Source organism: Bombina bombina, chromosome 1 (genome assembly GCF_027579735.1).
Source record: "Bombina bombina isolate aBomBom1 chromosome 1, aBomBom1.pri, whole genome shotgun sequence".
In the NCBI taxonomy this organism is placed as follows: domain Eukaryota; kingdom Metazoa; phylum Chordata; class Amphibia; order Anura; family Bombinatoridae; genus Bombina; species Bombina bombina.
Window position 1 is genome coordinate 67,162,037 of NC_069499.1, and position 15,823 is coordinate 67,177,859.

The 15,823-nt window shown below is 42.0% G+C and overlaps 1 protein-coding gene across 1 annotated transcript in view; it reads right to left on the reverse strand.

The window, feature by feature from the left end:
* TECPR2 (tectonin beta-propeller repeat containing 2) overlaps nt 1–15,823 on the reverse strand; it is a 608,030-nt gene that overhangs the window by 454,357 nt on the left and 137,850 nt on the right. The window contains exons 7-9 of the mRNA XM_053707105.1: nt 15,448–15,577; nt 14,689–15,099; nt 633–1,483 (exon numbers count right to left, since the gene is read on the reverse strand). Of these exons, the coding sequence (XP_053563080.1) occupies nt 633–1,483; nt 14,689–15,099; nt 15,448–15,577 (1,392 nt within the window). The remainder of the gene's footprint in view (nt 1–632; nt 1,484–14,688; nt 15,100–15,447; nt 15,578–15,823) is intronic.

A 15,823-nucleotide genomic window follows, 5' to 3' on the forward strand; every position in this document is an offset into this window, starting at 1 on the left:
ATGTCTTGTTAGAAATATGACTGATCATACCTTGAGCAGAAAAGTCTGCAAACTGTTCCCCCCAACTGAAGTTCTCTGGGCTCAACAGTCCTGCGTGGGAACAGCAATTGATTTTAGTTACTGCTGCTAAAATCATACTTCTCTTTAAACAGAACTCTTCATCCTTTTCTGTTTTAGAGTAAATAGTACAAACCGGCACTATTTTAAAATAACAAACTCTTGATAGAAGAATAAAAAACTACAACTAACACCACATACTCTTTACCATCCCCGTGGAGATGCTACTTGTTCAGAGCGGCAAAGAGAATGACTGGGGGGCGGAGCCAGAGGGGGAGCTATATGGACAGCTCTTGCTGGGTGCTCTCTTTGCCATTTCCTGTAGGGGAAGAGAATATCCCACAAGTAAGGATGAAGCCGTGGACCGGACACACAAATGTTGGAGAAACATGCAAAATGAATAGTCCAATTGATTTCTCTGAGATCTGTAATATAACAAGTTAATCCTATCTGTGTTGCTCTGATTGGATACTAGGTGGATAAGTATAGCTTATGTCAATTCCCGCACTTTTTGTACCTGCACATACACTATTAATCTGATTAATTCAAATGTCAGAGAATATAAACAATGATACCTGTTCTGATTTTAATAGTGCAGACTCTTCTAATGAAAAAGAATTTATATCCTGGGAGCTGACCAATTCTCCCATTTCTGCTACACTAGTGTCTGAAGAAGAGTAGGGTAATCGCCGAACATAGATGTCCTCATCATCACTGGATGCCACCATGTGATCCTGTTTGTCTCGCTCTGTTTTCCAGACTTTAGTTGCCTTTTTAGAATCCCATGAATTAAAGTTTTCTCTTTGTTTGTCTTCCCCAATAAAACTTGAGGATAATTGGCACTTTATACATGATTCCTGTAAAAGTGGGTCTTCTATGACACCTTCATTTGAGTCTTTCTTGAACTCTAAGGACATTTGGTCTTCAATACCTGTGGACAAATCATAGTTATCCAAAGTCCTCTTATTATCCGCATATTCCTCTAATGCAGGCTGATCATGGATATAAACTCTTTCAGCATCAGTGGATACATTTGTACTTTTGTATGAAACCGATTCCTCTGGTTGTAATAAGTTTGTAGTTTCTGGGTTCATAGTGGACAAGGTGACAGGTGGTATAATCAGCTCATACTGTTTCGCAATATCCAATAAGCGTCTTGAATTGTTGTCAATCTGTTCGGTTTCATCCAATGGTACAAGAGCAGCAGGCTCTGTAAGCTGAAGAGTATTAAACACATCCAAACAGCTATCATCTATGATACTCTGGGGCTTCCCACTAAGTAGACTTTCCTGGGAACTTAGGTGTTCTGCACTACCACCTGGCAAGCTTTCAGAGGCAGAAAAACAGTCTGAGCTTACAGTGAGAGGACTGTCAGTGCTTGGTGTTCTATAAAGGGAACCAGATTCCAGACTCTTGAATCCATTTTCTGACATTGTGACATGCAAAAAGAAAAGCACAAGTCAACAAAACATGCAGATATATAATTAACAACATAACATGATATACATGAACATTGGTTTCTTTAAATTGTACACTGCAAATAACATTAGAAAATGTAAAAAAAGATTGTAATGAACCAAACACATATTTTGGAATGTATAATAAAAGGGACATAAAGGTACAAAAAAGAAAATGCTCTGTTAGAGCATTTTATTGTGGCACAATTGCTTGTATATAACTACAGTATGCGTTTAAACCCTAGCAAAGGGTTAAACAAATAGTTAAAGTCAGACGCTGATAAGTTGTGCACTACTGGGACCTAGTTGAATGCCTCTGGTGAGCCAATGAGAGGAGGTATAGATGTATAGCCACCAATCACTAGCTAGCTCTTAGTGGTGCATTACTGCTCCTGAGCCTACCTAGGTATGCTTATCAACTAAGGATATCAATTGAACACAGTAAATTTGATACAAATGTTAAAGTTTCTTAAAACTGCATGCCCTATGTGAATCATGAAACTTTAAATTTTGACTTTCATGTTAATTTAAAAAAAAGCCATCAAAGGGTTATAAACTGTACACCTATGTTTGCTACCTCCTATAATATTATAATATTATAATATATATATATATATATATATATATATATATATATATATATATATATATATATATATATATATATATATATATATATAAAAGAAAAAAATGAAACATGCTTTTGTCTTTTTATTTTAAAACCAGCACATTTTTATTACCTCAAGGAAACATGGACTTCGTTAACCTGACAACAACATATAAAAACAGAATTTATGCTTACCTGATAAATTACTTTCTCCAACGGTGTGTCCGGTCCACGGCGTCATCCATTACTTGTGGGATATTCTCCTCCCCCACAGGGAAAGGCAAGGAGAGCACACAGCAAGAGCTGTCCATATAGTCCCTCCCAGGCTCCGCCCCCCCCCTATACTATAGGGTGCCGTGGTGACTATAGTGTATAGAGAGAGAAATTTTTCAAACCTGATTAAAAAACCAGGGCGGGCCGTGGACCGGACACACCGTTGGAGAAAGTAATTTATCAGGTAAGCATAAATTCTGTTTTCTCCAACATTGGTGTGTCCGGTCCACAGCGTCATCCATTACTTGTGGGAACCAATACCAAAGCTTTAGGACACGGATGAAGGGAGGGAGCAAATCAGGTTACCTAAACAGAAGGCACCACGGCTTGCAAAACCTTTCTCCCAAAAATAGCCTCCGAAGAAGCAAAAAGTATCAAATTTGTAGAATTTGGCAAAAGTGTGCAGAGAAGACCAAGTTGCTGCCTCACATATCTGATCAACAGAAGCCTCGTTCTTGAAGGCCCATGTGGAAGCCACAGCCCTAGTAGAGTGAGCTGTGATTCGTTCAGGAGGCTGCCGTCCGGCAGTCTCATAAGCCAATCAGATAATGCTTTTCAGCCAGAAAGAAAGAGAGGTAGCAGTAGCTTTTTGTCCTCTCCTCTTACCAGAATAAACGACAAACAAAAAAGAAGTTTTGTCTGAAATCCTTTGTTGCTTCTAAATAGAACTTTAAAGCACGGACTACATCTAAATGGTGTAACAAATGTTCCTTCTATGAAACTGGATTCGGACACAAAGAAGGGACAACTATTTCCTGGTTAATATTCTTGTTGGAAACAACTTTTGGAAGAAAACCAGGCTTGGTACGCAAAACAACCTTATCTGAATGGAACACCAGATAGGGTGGATCACACTGCAAAGCAGATAGTTCAGAAACTCTTCTAGCAGAAGAAATAGCAACCAAAAACAGAACTTTCCAAGATAGTAACTTGATATCTATGGAATGTAAGGGTTCAAATGGAACCCCTTGAAGAACTGAAAAAACTAAATTTAGACTCCAGGGAGGAGTCAAAGGTCTGTAAACAGGTTTGATTCTGACCAAAGCCTGTACAAAAGCTTGTACATCTGGCACAGCTGCCAGTCGTCTGTGTAACAAGACAGATAAAGCAGATCTCTGTCCTTTTAGAGAACTCGCTGACAATCCCTTATCCAAACCTTCTTGTTAGAAAGGAGAGGATCCTGGGAATATTAATCCATGAGAATCCCTTGGATTCACACCAACAGATATATCCTTTCCATATTTTATGGTAAATCCTTCTAGTCACAGGTTTTCTGGCTTGGACCAGAGTATCTATCACTGAATCTGAAAACCCGCGCTTGGATAAAATCAAGCGTTCAATTTCCAAGCAGTCAGCTGGAGAGAAACTAGATTTGGATGTTCGAATGGACCTTGCACTAGAAGATCTTGTCTCAAAGGTAGCTTCCATGGTGGAGCCGATAACATATTCACCAGGTCTGCATACCAAGTCCTGCGTGGCCACGCAGGAGCTATCAGAATCACTGAGGCCTTCTCCTGTTTGATCCTGGCTACAAGCCTGGGAAGGAGAGGGAACGGTGGAAATGCATAAGCTAGGTTGAACGACCAAGGCGTCACTAATGCATCCACTAGAGTCGCCTTGGGATCCCTGGATCTGGACCCGTAGCAAGGAACCTTGAAGTTCTGACGAGACGCCATCAGATCCATGTCTGGAATGTCCCATAATTGAGTCAACTGGGCAAAAACCTCCGGGTGGAGTTCCCACTCCCCCGGATGGAAAGTCTGACGACTCAGATAATCCGCCTCCCAGTTGTCTACTCCTGGGATGTGAATTGCAGATAGATGGCAGGAGTGATCCTCCGCCCATTTGATGATCTTGGATACCTCTCTCATCGCCAAGGAACTCTTTGTTCCTCCCTGATGGTTGATGTAAGCTACAGTCGTCATGTTGTCTGACTGGAATCTTATGAATCCGGCCTTTGCTAGTTGAGGCCAAGCCCGGAGTGCATTGAATATCGCTCTCAGTTCCAGGATGTTTATCGGGAGAAGAGACTCTTCCCGAGACCATAGACCCTGAGCTTTCAGGGAATCCCAGACCGCGCCCCAGCCTAATAGACTGGCGTCGGTCGTGACAATGACCCACTCTGGTCTGCGGAAACTTATTCCCTGAGACAGGTGATCCTGTGACAACCACCAACGGAGTGAGTCTCTGGTCATCTGGTCTACTTGAATCTTTGGAGACAAGTCTGTATAGTCCCCATTCCACTGCTTGAGCATGCACAGTTGTAATGGTCTTAGATGAATTTGAGCAAAAGGAACTATGTCCATTGCTGCAACCATCAACCCTACTACCACCATGCACTGAGCTATGGAAGGCTGCAGAATAGAGTGAAGAACTTGACAAGCTTTAGAAGCTTTGACTTTCTGACTTTTGTCAGGAAGATCTTCATTTTTAAAGAATCTATTATCGTTCCCAAGAAGGGAACTCTTGTCGACGGAGACAGGTAACTCTTTTCTACGTTCACCTTCCACCCGTGAGATATGAGAAAGGCTAGAACAATGTCTGTATGAGCCTTTGCTTTGGAAAGAGACGACGTTTGGATTAGAATGTCGTCCAGATAAGGTGCCACTGCAATACCCCTTGGTCTTAGAACCTCTAGAAGGGACCCTAGCACCTTTGTGAAAATCCTTGGATGATCTTTGTGGATAGGAATATGTAGATACGCATCCTTTAAATCCACGGTAGTCATAAATTGACCCTCCTGGATTGTAGATAAAATTGTTCGAATGGTTTCCATTTGAACGATGGAACTCTGAGAAATTTGTTTAGAATTTTTAAATCCAGAATTGGTCTGAAAATTCCCTCTTTTTTGGGAACTACAAACAGATTTGAGTAAAACCCCCGACCTAGTTCCACAGTTGGAACTGGGTGTATCACTCCCATCTTTAACAGGTCTTCTACACAATGTAAGAATGCCTGTCTCTTTATTTGGTTTGAAGATAAGTTAGACATGTGGAACCTTCCCCTTGAGGGTGGTTCCTTGAACTCCAAAAGAAAACCCTGAGAGACTATTTCTAGTGTCCAGGGATCCTGAACATCTCTTGCCTAAGCCTGAGCAAAGAGAGAGAGTCTGCCCCCTACTAGATCCGGTCCCGGATCGGGGACTACCCCTTCATGCTGTTTTGGTAGCAGCAGCAGGCTTCTTGGCCTGTTTACCCTTGTTCCAGCCTTGCATTGATTTCCAAGCTGGTTTAGTCTGGGAAGCGTTACCCTCTTGTCTAGAGGCTGCCGAGTTGGAAGCCGGTCCGTTCCTGAAATTGCGAATGGAACGAAAATTGGACTTATTCTTAGCCTTGAAAGGTTTATCTTGTGGGAGGGCATGGCCCTTTCCCTCAGTGATGTCTGAAATAATCTCTTTCAATTCTGGCCCAAAAAGGGTCTTACCTTTGAAAGGGGTATTAAGCAATTTTGTCTTGGAAGATACATCCGCCGACCAAGACTTTAGCCAGAGCGCTCTACGCGCCCCAATTGTAAACCCTGAATTTTTCGCCGCTAACCTCGCTAACTGCAAAGCGGTGTCTAAAATAAAGGAATTAGCTAACTTAAGTGCGTGAATTCTGTCCATGACTTCCTCATACGGAGTCTCCCTACTGAGCGACTTTTCCAGTTCCTCGAACCAGAACCACGCCGCTGTAGTGACAGGAATAATGCACGAAATAGGTTAAAGGAGGTAACCTTGCTGTACAAAAATCTTTTTAAGCAAACCCTCCAATTTTTTATCCATAGGATCTTTGAAAGCACAATTGTCCTCAATAGGAATGGTCGTGCGCTTGGCTAGAGTAGAAACCGCCCCCTCGACCTTAGGGACTGTTTGCCATGTGTCCTTCCTGGGGTCGACCATAGGGAACAATTTCTTAAATATAGGAGGAGGGACAAAAAGGTATGCCTGGCTTCTCCCACTCCTTATTCACTATGTCCGCCACCCGTTTAGGTATCGGAAAAGCATCAGGGTGCACCGGGACCTCAAGGAACTTGTCCATCTTGCACAATTTTTCTGGGTTGACCAGATTGTCACAATCATCCAGAGTAGATAGCACCTCCTTAAGTAATGCGCGGAGATGCCCTAATTTAGATTTAAATGTCACAACATCAGGTTCTGCCTGCTGAGAAATTCTTCCTGTATCAGAAATTTCCCCATCTGACAAACCCTCCCTCACTGCCACTTCAGATTGGTGTGAGGGTATGACAGAAAAATTATCATCAGCGCCCTCCTGCTCTACAGTGTTTAAAACAGAGCAATCGCGCTTTCTCTGAAATGCTGGCATTTTGGATAAAATATTAGCTATGGAGTTATCCATTACTGCCGTCAATTGCTGCATAGTAACAAGCATTGGCGCGCTTGAAGTACTAGGGGTCGCCTGCGCGGGCATAACTGGTATAGACACAGAAGGAGATGATGTAGAACTATGTCTACTTCCTTCATCTGAGGAATCATCCTGGGCAACTTTACAATTTGTGACAGTACTGTCCTTACTTTGTTTGGACGCTATGGCACAATTATCACACATATTTGAAGGGGGAACCACATTGGCTACCATACATACAGAACATGATCTATCTGAAGTTACAGACATGTTAAACAGGCTTAAACTGGTTAATAAAGCACAAAAACCGTTTTAAAACAAAACCGTTACTGTCTCTTTAAATGTTAAACAGGGCACACTTTATTACTGAATATGTGAAAAACTATGAAGGAATTATCCAATCTTTACCAAATTTTCACCACAGTGTCTTAATGCATTCAAAGTATTGCACCCCAATTTTCAAGCTGTTAACCCTTAAAATGTGGAAACCGGAGCCGTTTTTAATTTTAACCCCCTTACAGTCCCAGCTACAGCCTTTGCTGCGACTTCACCAATCCCAGGGGGGTATATGATATCAAATGAAGCCTTCTAGGAACGTTTTTAGTGGATTCCAGACCATCACACATGCAGCTGCATGTACTGTACTCAAAAGTAACTGTGCAATAATGGCACGAAAATGAGGCTCTGCCTACTACAGAGAAAGGCCCTTCCTGACTGGGAAGGTGTCTTAACAAGTGCCTGGTGCTAAAAAACGTTCCCCAATGTTATAAAAGTGTGAAATTCAACTTCAAACTGCATATAATACTTAAATAAAGCAATCGATTTAGCCCTTAAGAGTGTCTACCAGTGTATAGCCCATAATAAGCCCTTTATTCTGTTTGAGACTAAGAAAATGGCTTACCAATCCCCATGAGGGAAAATGACAGCCTTCCAGCATTACACAGTCTTGTTAGAAAAATGGCTAGTCATACCTTGAGCAGAAAAGTCTGCAAACTGTTCCCCCCAACTGAAGTTCTCTCATCTCAACAGTCCTGTGTGGGAACCGCAACTGATTTTAGTTACTGTCTGCTAAAATCATAATCCTCTTTTAAACAGAACTCTTCATCTCTTTCTGTTTCAGAGTAAATAGTACATACCAGCACTATTTTAAAATAACAAACTCTTGATAGAAGAATAAAAAACTACAACTAAACACCACAAACTCCTCACCATCCCCGAGGAGATGCTACTTGTTCAGAGCGGCAAGGAGAATGACTGGGGGGGGCGGAGCCTGGGAGGGACTATATGGACAGCTCTTGCTGTGTGCTCTCCTTGCCTTTCCCTGTGGGGGAGGAGAATATCCCACAAGTAATGGATGACGCCGTGGACCGGACACACCAATGTTGGAGAAATTATATTAGTGATTGCTGTAAGGTGGCTATTATCACTATAATAACTGCTAGATAGCTACTATAAATTTTGGGATGTCTACCTTTCAAATAAGAGGTCTTACTAAATATTTCTATGGTGAGGTGGATGGTTGCAGCATACTCAAAGTCATCAGACCTTCAAAATAGGAGCAATGTTGAGAGAATTTGTCACTGGCATGACTATCACAAGGCAGTCGGACTGGCAAGACAACCACTCAAGCAAAGAGTTTGCCCCTTTCAAATAAAGTGACCCTGGTCCCTCTATGTATTGTGGAGTGGAGGTGGTAGAGAGGGGCTACCACAAACTCCATGATTTTGTTCTATTTGTTTATGGTACATGGCGATAGGCACAAGGGCATGCAACTACTAAAACGGGAAAAAGACAGAAAAGACAACCATTTGCAAATCTGGGTGGGCATAGCTACTACTTCAAAAGAGAGAACCCTCTCTTTCAAATGAGTGGTCTCATCTTCTTAGAAAAACATGTGGAGATCACTTATAAACCCCACCATTGCAATATACCTAGTGTCCAGTGGGTTAGGATTCTCCCTCATTAAATATGGGTATATTAGTCTCCAACCGTCATCCAAAACTGTCTAAAAACAGAATTTATGCTTACCTGATAAATTACTTTCTCCAACGGTGTGTCCGGTCCACGGCGTCATCCTTACTTGTGGGATATTCTCCTCCCCAACAGGAAATGGCAAAGAGCCCAGCAAAGCTGGCCATATAGTCCCTCCTAGGCTCCGCCTACCCCAGTCATTCGACCGACGGACAGGAGGAAATATATATAGGAGAAACCATATGGTAACGTGGTGAGTGTAGTTAGAGAAAATAATTCATCAGACCTGATTAAAAAACCAGGGCGGGCCGTGGACCGGACACACCGTTGGAGAAAGTAATTTATCAGGTAAGCATAAATTCTGTTTTCTCCAACATAGGTGTGTCCGGTCCACGGCGTCATCCTTACTTGTGGGAACCAATACCAAAGCTTTAGGACACGGATGAAGGGAGGGAGCAAATCAGGTCACCTAAACGGAAGGCACCACGGCTTGCAAAACCTTTCTCCCAAAAATAGCCTCCGAAGAAGCAAAAGTATAAAAGTTGTAAAATTTGGCAAAAGAGTGCAGTGAAGACCAAGTCGCTGCCTTACATATCTGGTCAACAGGAGCCTCGTTCTTGAAGGCCCATGTGGAAGCCACAGCCCTAGTGGAGGGAGCTGTGATATTTTCAGGAGGCTGCCGTCCGGCAGTCTCAAAAGCCAGTCTGATAATGCTTTTAAGCCAAAAGGAAAGAGAGGTAGAAGTTGCTTTTTTACCTCTCCTTTTACCAGAATAAACAACAAACGAAGATGTTTGTCCGAAATCTTCAGTAGCCTCTAAATAGAATTTTAGAGCACGGACTACGTCCAAATTGTGTAACAAACGTTCCTTCTCTGAAACTGGATTCGGACACAAAGAAGGTACAACTATCTCCTGGTTAATATTTTTGTTGGAAACAACCTTCGGAAGAAAACCAGGCTCAGTACGCAAAACCACCTTATCTGCATGGACCAGATAGGGCGGAGAACACTGCAGAGCAGATAACTCAGAAACTCTTCTAGCGGAAGAAATTGCAACCAAAAACAAAACTTTCCACGATAATAACTTAATATCTACGGAATGTAAGGGTTCAAACGGAACCCCTTGAAGAACTGAAAGAACTAGATTAAGACTCCAGGGAGGAGTCAAAGGTCTGTAAACAGGCTTGATTCTAACCAGAGCCTGAACAAACGCTTAAACGTCTGGCACAGCTGCCAGCCTTTTGTGAAGTAAAACAGATAAAGCAGAGATCTGTCCCTTCAGAGAACTTGCAGATAATCCTTTCTCCAAACCTTCTTGTAGAAAGGATAGAATCTTAGGAATTTTTATCTTGTTCCATGGGAATCCTTTAGATTCACACCAACAGATATATTTTTTCCATATTTTATGGTAAATTTTTCTAGTTACAGGCTTTCTAGCCTGAATAAGAGTATCTATTACAGAATCTGAAAACCCACGCTTTGATAGAATCAAGCGTTCAATCTCCAAGCAGTCAGTTGGAGGGAAACCAGATTCGGATGTTCGAATGGACCCTGAACAAGAAGGTCCTGTCTCAAAGGTAGCTTCCATGGTGGAGCCGATGACATATTCACCAGGTCTGCATACCAAGTCCTGCGTGGCCACGCAGGAACTATCAAGATCACCGAAGCCCTCTCCTGATTGATCCTGGCTACCAGCCTGGGAATGAGAGGAAACGGTGGGAATACATAAGCTAGGTTGAAGATCCAAGGTGCTACTATTGTATCCACTAGAGTCGCCTTGGGATCCCTGGATTTGGACCCGTAACAAGGGACCTTGAAGTTCTGACAAGAGGCCATCAGATCCATGTCTGGAATGCCCCATAATTGAGTTATTTGGGCAAAGATTTCCGGATGGAGTTCCCACTCCCCCGGATGCTCCTCCATCACCAGGGAACTCCTTGTTCCCCCCTGATGGTTGATATATGCAACAGTCGTCATGTTGTCTGACACCTTATGAATTTGGCCTTTGCTAGTCGAGGCCAAGCCTTGAGAGCATTGAATATCGCTCTCAGTTCCAGAATGTTTATCGGGAGAAGAGAGTCTTACCGAGACCATAGACCCTGAGCTTTCAGGGGTTCCCAGACCGCGCCCCAGCCCACCAGACTGGCGTCGGTCGTGACAATGACCCACTCTGGTCTGCGGAAGCTCATTCCCTGTGACAGGTTGTCCAGGGTCAGCCACCAACGGAGTGAATCTCTGGTCCTTTGATCTACTTGGATCGTCGGAGACAAGTCTGTATAATCCCCATTCCACTGTCTGAGCATGCACAGTTGTAATGGTCTTAGATGAATTCGTGCAAAAAGGAACTATGTCCATTGCCGCAACCATCAAACCTATTACTTCCATGCACTGCGCTATGGAAGGAAGAAGAACAGAATGAAGTACCTGACAAGAGCTTAGAAGTTTGATTTTCTGGCCTCTGTCAGAAAAAATCTTCATTGCTAAGGAAACTATTATTGTTCCCAAGAAGGGAACTCTTGTTGACGGGGACAGAGAACTTTTTTCTATGTTCACTTTCCACCTGTGAGATCTGAGAAAGGCTAGGACAATGTCCGTATGAGCCCTTGCTTTTGGCAGAGACGACACTTGAATCAGGATGTCGTCCAAGTAAGGTACTACTGCAATGCCCCTTGGTCTTAGCACCGCTAGAAGGGACCCTAGTACCTTTGTGAAAATCCTTGGAGCAGTGGCTAATCCGAATGGAAGTGCCACAAACTGGTAATGCTTGTCCAGAAAGGCGAACCTTAGGAACCGAAGATGTTCCTTGTGGATAGGAATATGTAGGTACGCATCCTTTAAATCCACCGTGGTCATGAATTGACCTTCCTGGATGGTAGGAAGGATCGTTCGAATGGTTTCCATTTTGAACGATGAAACCCTTAGAAACTTGTTTAGAATCTTGAGATCTAAAATTGGTCTGAATGTTCCCTCTTTTTTTGGGAACTATGAACAGGTTGGAGTAAAACCCCATCCCTTGTTCTCCTAATGGAACAGGATGAATCACTCCCATTCTTAACAGGTCTTCTACACAATGTAAGAATGCCTGTCTTTTTATTTGGTTCGAAGATAATTGAGACCTGTGGAACCTTCCCCTTGGGGGTAGTTCCCTGAATTCCAGGAGATAACCTTGAGAAACTATTTCTAGCGCCCAAGGATCCTGAATATCTCTTGCCCAAGCCTGAGCAAAGAGAGAAAGTCTGCCCCCCACCAGATCCGGTCCCGGATCGGGGGCCAACACTTCATGCTGTTTTGGTAGCAGTGGCAGGTTTCTTGGCCTGCTTACCCTTGTTCCAGCCTTGCATCGGTCTCCAGGCTGGCTTGGTTTGAGAAGTATTACCCTCTTACTTAGAGGGTGTAGAATTTGAGGCTGGTCCGTTTCTGCGAAAGGGACGAAAATTTGGCTTATTTTTAGCCTTAAAAGGCGTGGCCCTTTCCCCCAGTGATGTCTGAAATAATCTCTTTCAAGTCAGGGCCAAACAGTGTTTTACCCTTGAAAGGGATGTTAAGCAATTTGGTCTTGGAGGACACATCCGCTGACCAAGACTTTAGCCAAAGCGCTCTGCGCGCCACGATAGCAAACCCTGAATTATTCGCCGCTAATCTAGCTAATTGCAAAGCGGCATCTAAAATAAAAGAGTTAGCCAATTTAAGTGCTTGAACTCTGTCCATAACCTCCTCATACGAAGATTCTTTATTGAGCGACTTTTCTAGTTCTTCGAACCAGAAACACGCAGCTGTAGTGACAGGAACAATGCATGAAATTGGTTGTAGAAGGCAACCTTGCTGAACAAACATCTTTTTAAGCAAACCCTCTAACTTTTTATCCATAGGATCTTGAAAGCACAACTATCTTCTATAGGAATAGTAGTGCGTTTGTTTAGAGTAGAAACCGCCCCCTCGACCTTGGGGACTGTCTGCCATAAGTCCTTTCTGGGGTCGACTATAGGAAATAATTTCTTAAATATAGGGGGAGGAACAAAAGGTATGCCGGGCCTTTCCCACTCCTTATTTACTATGTCCGCCACCCGCTTGGGTATAGGAAAAGCATCAGGGGACACCGGAACCTCTAGGAACTTGTCCATCTTACATAATTTCTTTGGAATGACCAAATTGTCACAATCATCCAGAGTAGATAATACCTCCTTAAGTAGTGCGTGGAGATGTTCTAATTTAAATTTAAATGTTACAACATCAGGTTCAGCTTGTTGAGAAATTTTCCCTGAATCTGAAATTTCTCCCTCAGACAAAACCTCCCTCCTGGCCCCTTCAGATTGGTGTGAGGGCATGTCAGAACAGTTATCATCAGCGTCCTCTTGCTCTTCAGTGTTTAAAACAGAGCAATCGCGCTTTCTCTGATAAGTAGGCATTTTGGATAAAATGTTTGCAATAGAATTATCCATTACAGCCGTTAATTGTTGCATGGTAATAAGTATTGGCGCACTAGATGTACTAGGGGCCTCTTGTGTGGGCAAAACTGGTGTAGACACAGAAGGGGATGATGCAGTACCATGCTTACTCCCCTCATTTGAGGAATCATCTTGGGCAATATCATTATCTATGGCATTATTGTCCCTACTTTGTTTGGACACTATGACACAATTATCACATATATTTAAATGGTGAGAAACCTTGGCTTTCATACATATAGAACATCGTTATCTGATGGTTCAGACATGTTAAACAGGCTTAAACTTGTCAACAAAGCACAAAAAACGTTTTACAATAAAACCGTTACTGTCACTTTAAATTTTAAACTGAACACACTTTATTACTGAATATGTGAAAAAGTATGAAGGAATTGTTCAAAATTCACCAAAATTTCCTTAAAATAACGGAACCGGAGCCGTTTTTACATTTAACCCCTATACAGTCCCAGGTATCTGCTTTGCTGAGACCCAACCAAGCCCAGAGGGGAATACGATACCAAATGATGCCTTCTATAAGCTTTTTCAGTGGTTCTTAGCTCCTCACACATGCATCTGCATGCCTTGCTTTCCAAAACAACTGCGCATTAGTGGCGCGAAAATGAGGCTCTGCCTATGACTAGAAAAGGCCCCCAGTGAAAAAGGTGTCCAATACAGTGCCTGCCGTTTTTTTAAAACAATCCCCAAGATTATAATAACTATTAATAGTTATAATCTGCCAAATATGCTTAGTAAAGTAATCGTTTTAGCCCAGAAAAATGTCTACCAGTTTTTTAAGCCCTAATGAAGCCCTTTATTCTTATACTAAACTAAGAAAATGGCTTACCGGTTCCCATAGGGAAAATGACAGCTTCCAGCATTACCAAGTCTTGTTAGAAATGTGTCATACCTCAAGCAGCAAAAGTCTGCTCACTGTTTCCCCCAACTGAAGTTAATTCATCTCAACAGTCCTGTGTGGAAACAGCCATCGATTTTAGTAACGGTTGCTAAAATCATTTTCCTCTTACAAACAGAAATCTTCATCTCTTTTCTGTTTCAGAGTAAATAGTACATACCAGCACTATTTTAAAATAACAAACTCTTGATTGAAGAATAAAACTACATTTAAACACCAAAAAAACTCTTAGCCATCTCCGTGGAGATGTTGCCTGTGCAACGGCAAAGAGAATGACTGGGGTAGGCGGAGCCTAGGAGGGACTATATGGCCAGCTTTGCTGGGCTCTTTGCCATTTCCTGTTGGGGAGGAGAATATCCCACAAGTAAGGATGACGCCGTGGACCGGACACACCTATGTTGGAGAAATGGACGTTCTATTTAATTATAAAGTTAAAATATATCTGGAACTCATGCCAGCATTCTAAATTCCTTTGAAGGGCTTAGAAACACATGCATAAATCTACCTATCAAGCTGCATAAATAACTAGCACATTAATTTGCAAATGACTGTATTTACCAGAGCCTCAGTATCCCTTTTTGGAAACCAAACCTGGTTTTAAAAAGATTTCACATGCAACTACCTGGTCGTTTCTTTTTCTTCTTTTTCACTTTTATGGACTTCACAATAAGTTCTTGGTCAAAATCGTCATTACTAATGTTGCTAAACCTCTGAGAAATTGGACGCTGCTCTTTAAGTTCATTGGCAAAGCCCATTTGCTCTCCTGCTGCATTTAGACTGCATCCACTATCGACAGAATTCATTGAGCTTCTCCTACTTATCACATCGTCTGTGAGTGACCAGCTTCTGTTTCTTGACTCGGTCAAGAGTTCCAGTGCATTTTCTCCATCATCAACACAGAGCTGTATTTTCTCAGTTTTTATTTTTTCAACATCTTTGCTGTTCTCATTATCATCAGATAATGTTCCATTTTGGTTGTTTCCTTTAACTGCAGATATGGCTGTATATGATCGAAATGGGCTGTGAATTACTGCTGTTAAAAGAAAGAAATGGAAAGTTAAGGTAAGTTGTAGAGAAAAATGTAAAGATAAAAAGGGATATTAAACAGTCTGTTTCATTGTAGTAATAAAAAAGCACTATGCAGTGGGTTATACTTAATTTAAATAATTGCAATATGTACTTCTAATGCAAATATTGCAATATTTACCTCTTCTTCTTTTCTTGTTTTACTTAAAAAAAAATATTATACTTTGGTCATGTATGTTACATTATATACAGTGCACTGCACTGTTAGAATGTTCTTACTGAAGAAGAAATAAGATCAATGCACTTTTAAGAAAGAAAGACAAAAAAGAAAAAATAAAGAAAAATGAATACAAACCAGATACTGATCCTTCTGGCACATCTGAGATTCTTATGATTTCTCTATCTCCTTTGAGCAGAAAAATTTCATTGTTTGTACAAGACACTGACACAATGTCTCCTGAACTCTCCAAACCTCCGATCACCGCCTGCCAAGGAATAAGACAATTTATTACAACATAATTTATAAAAGATGAAAAAATAAAATGTATGCTTGCCTGATAAATTAAATTTTCTTCTTGGCAGTGAGGGTCCACGAAAACATTCATAACCTATGGGAAATACTTCACCTGGCCACCAGGAGTAGGCAAAGACACCCCAAACAGAACATTGAAATATCCCTCCCACTTCCCAAGATAAGAGGGGTATAGAGGTGCCACGACTGCCGCCACTAC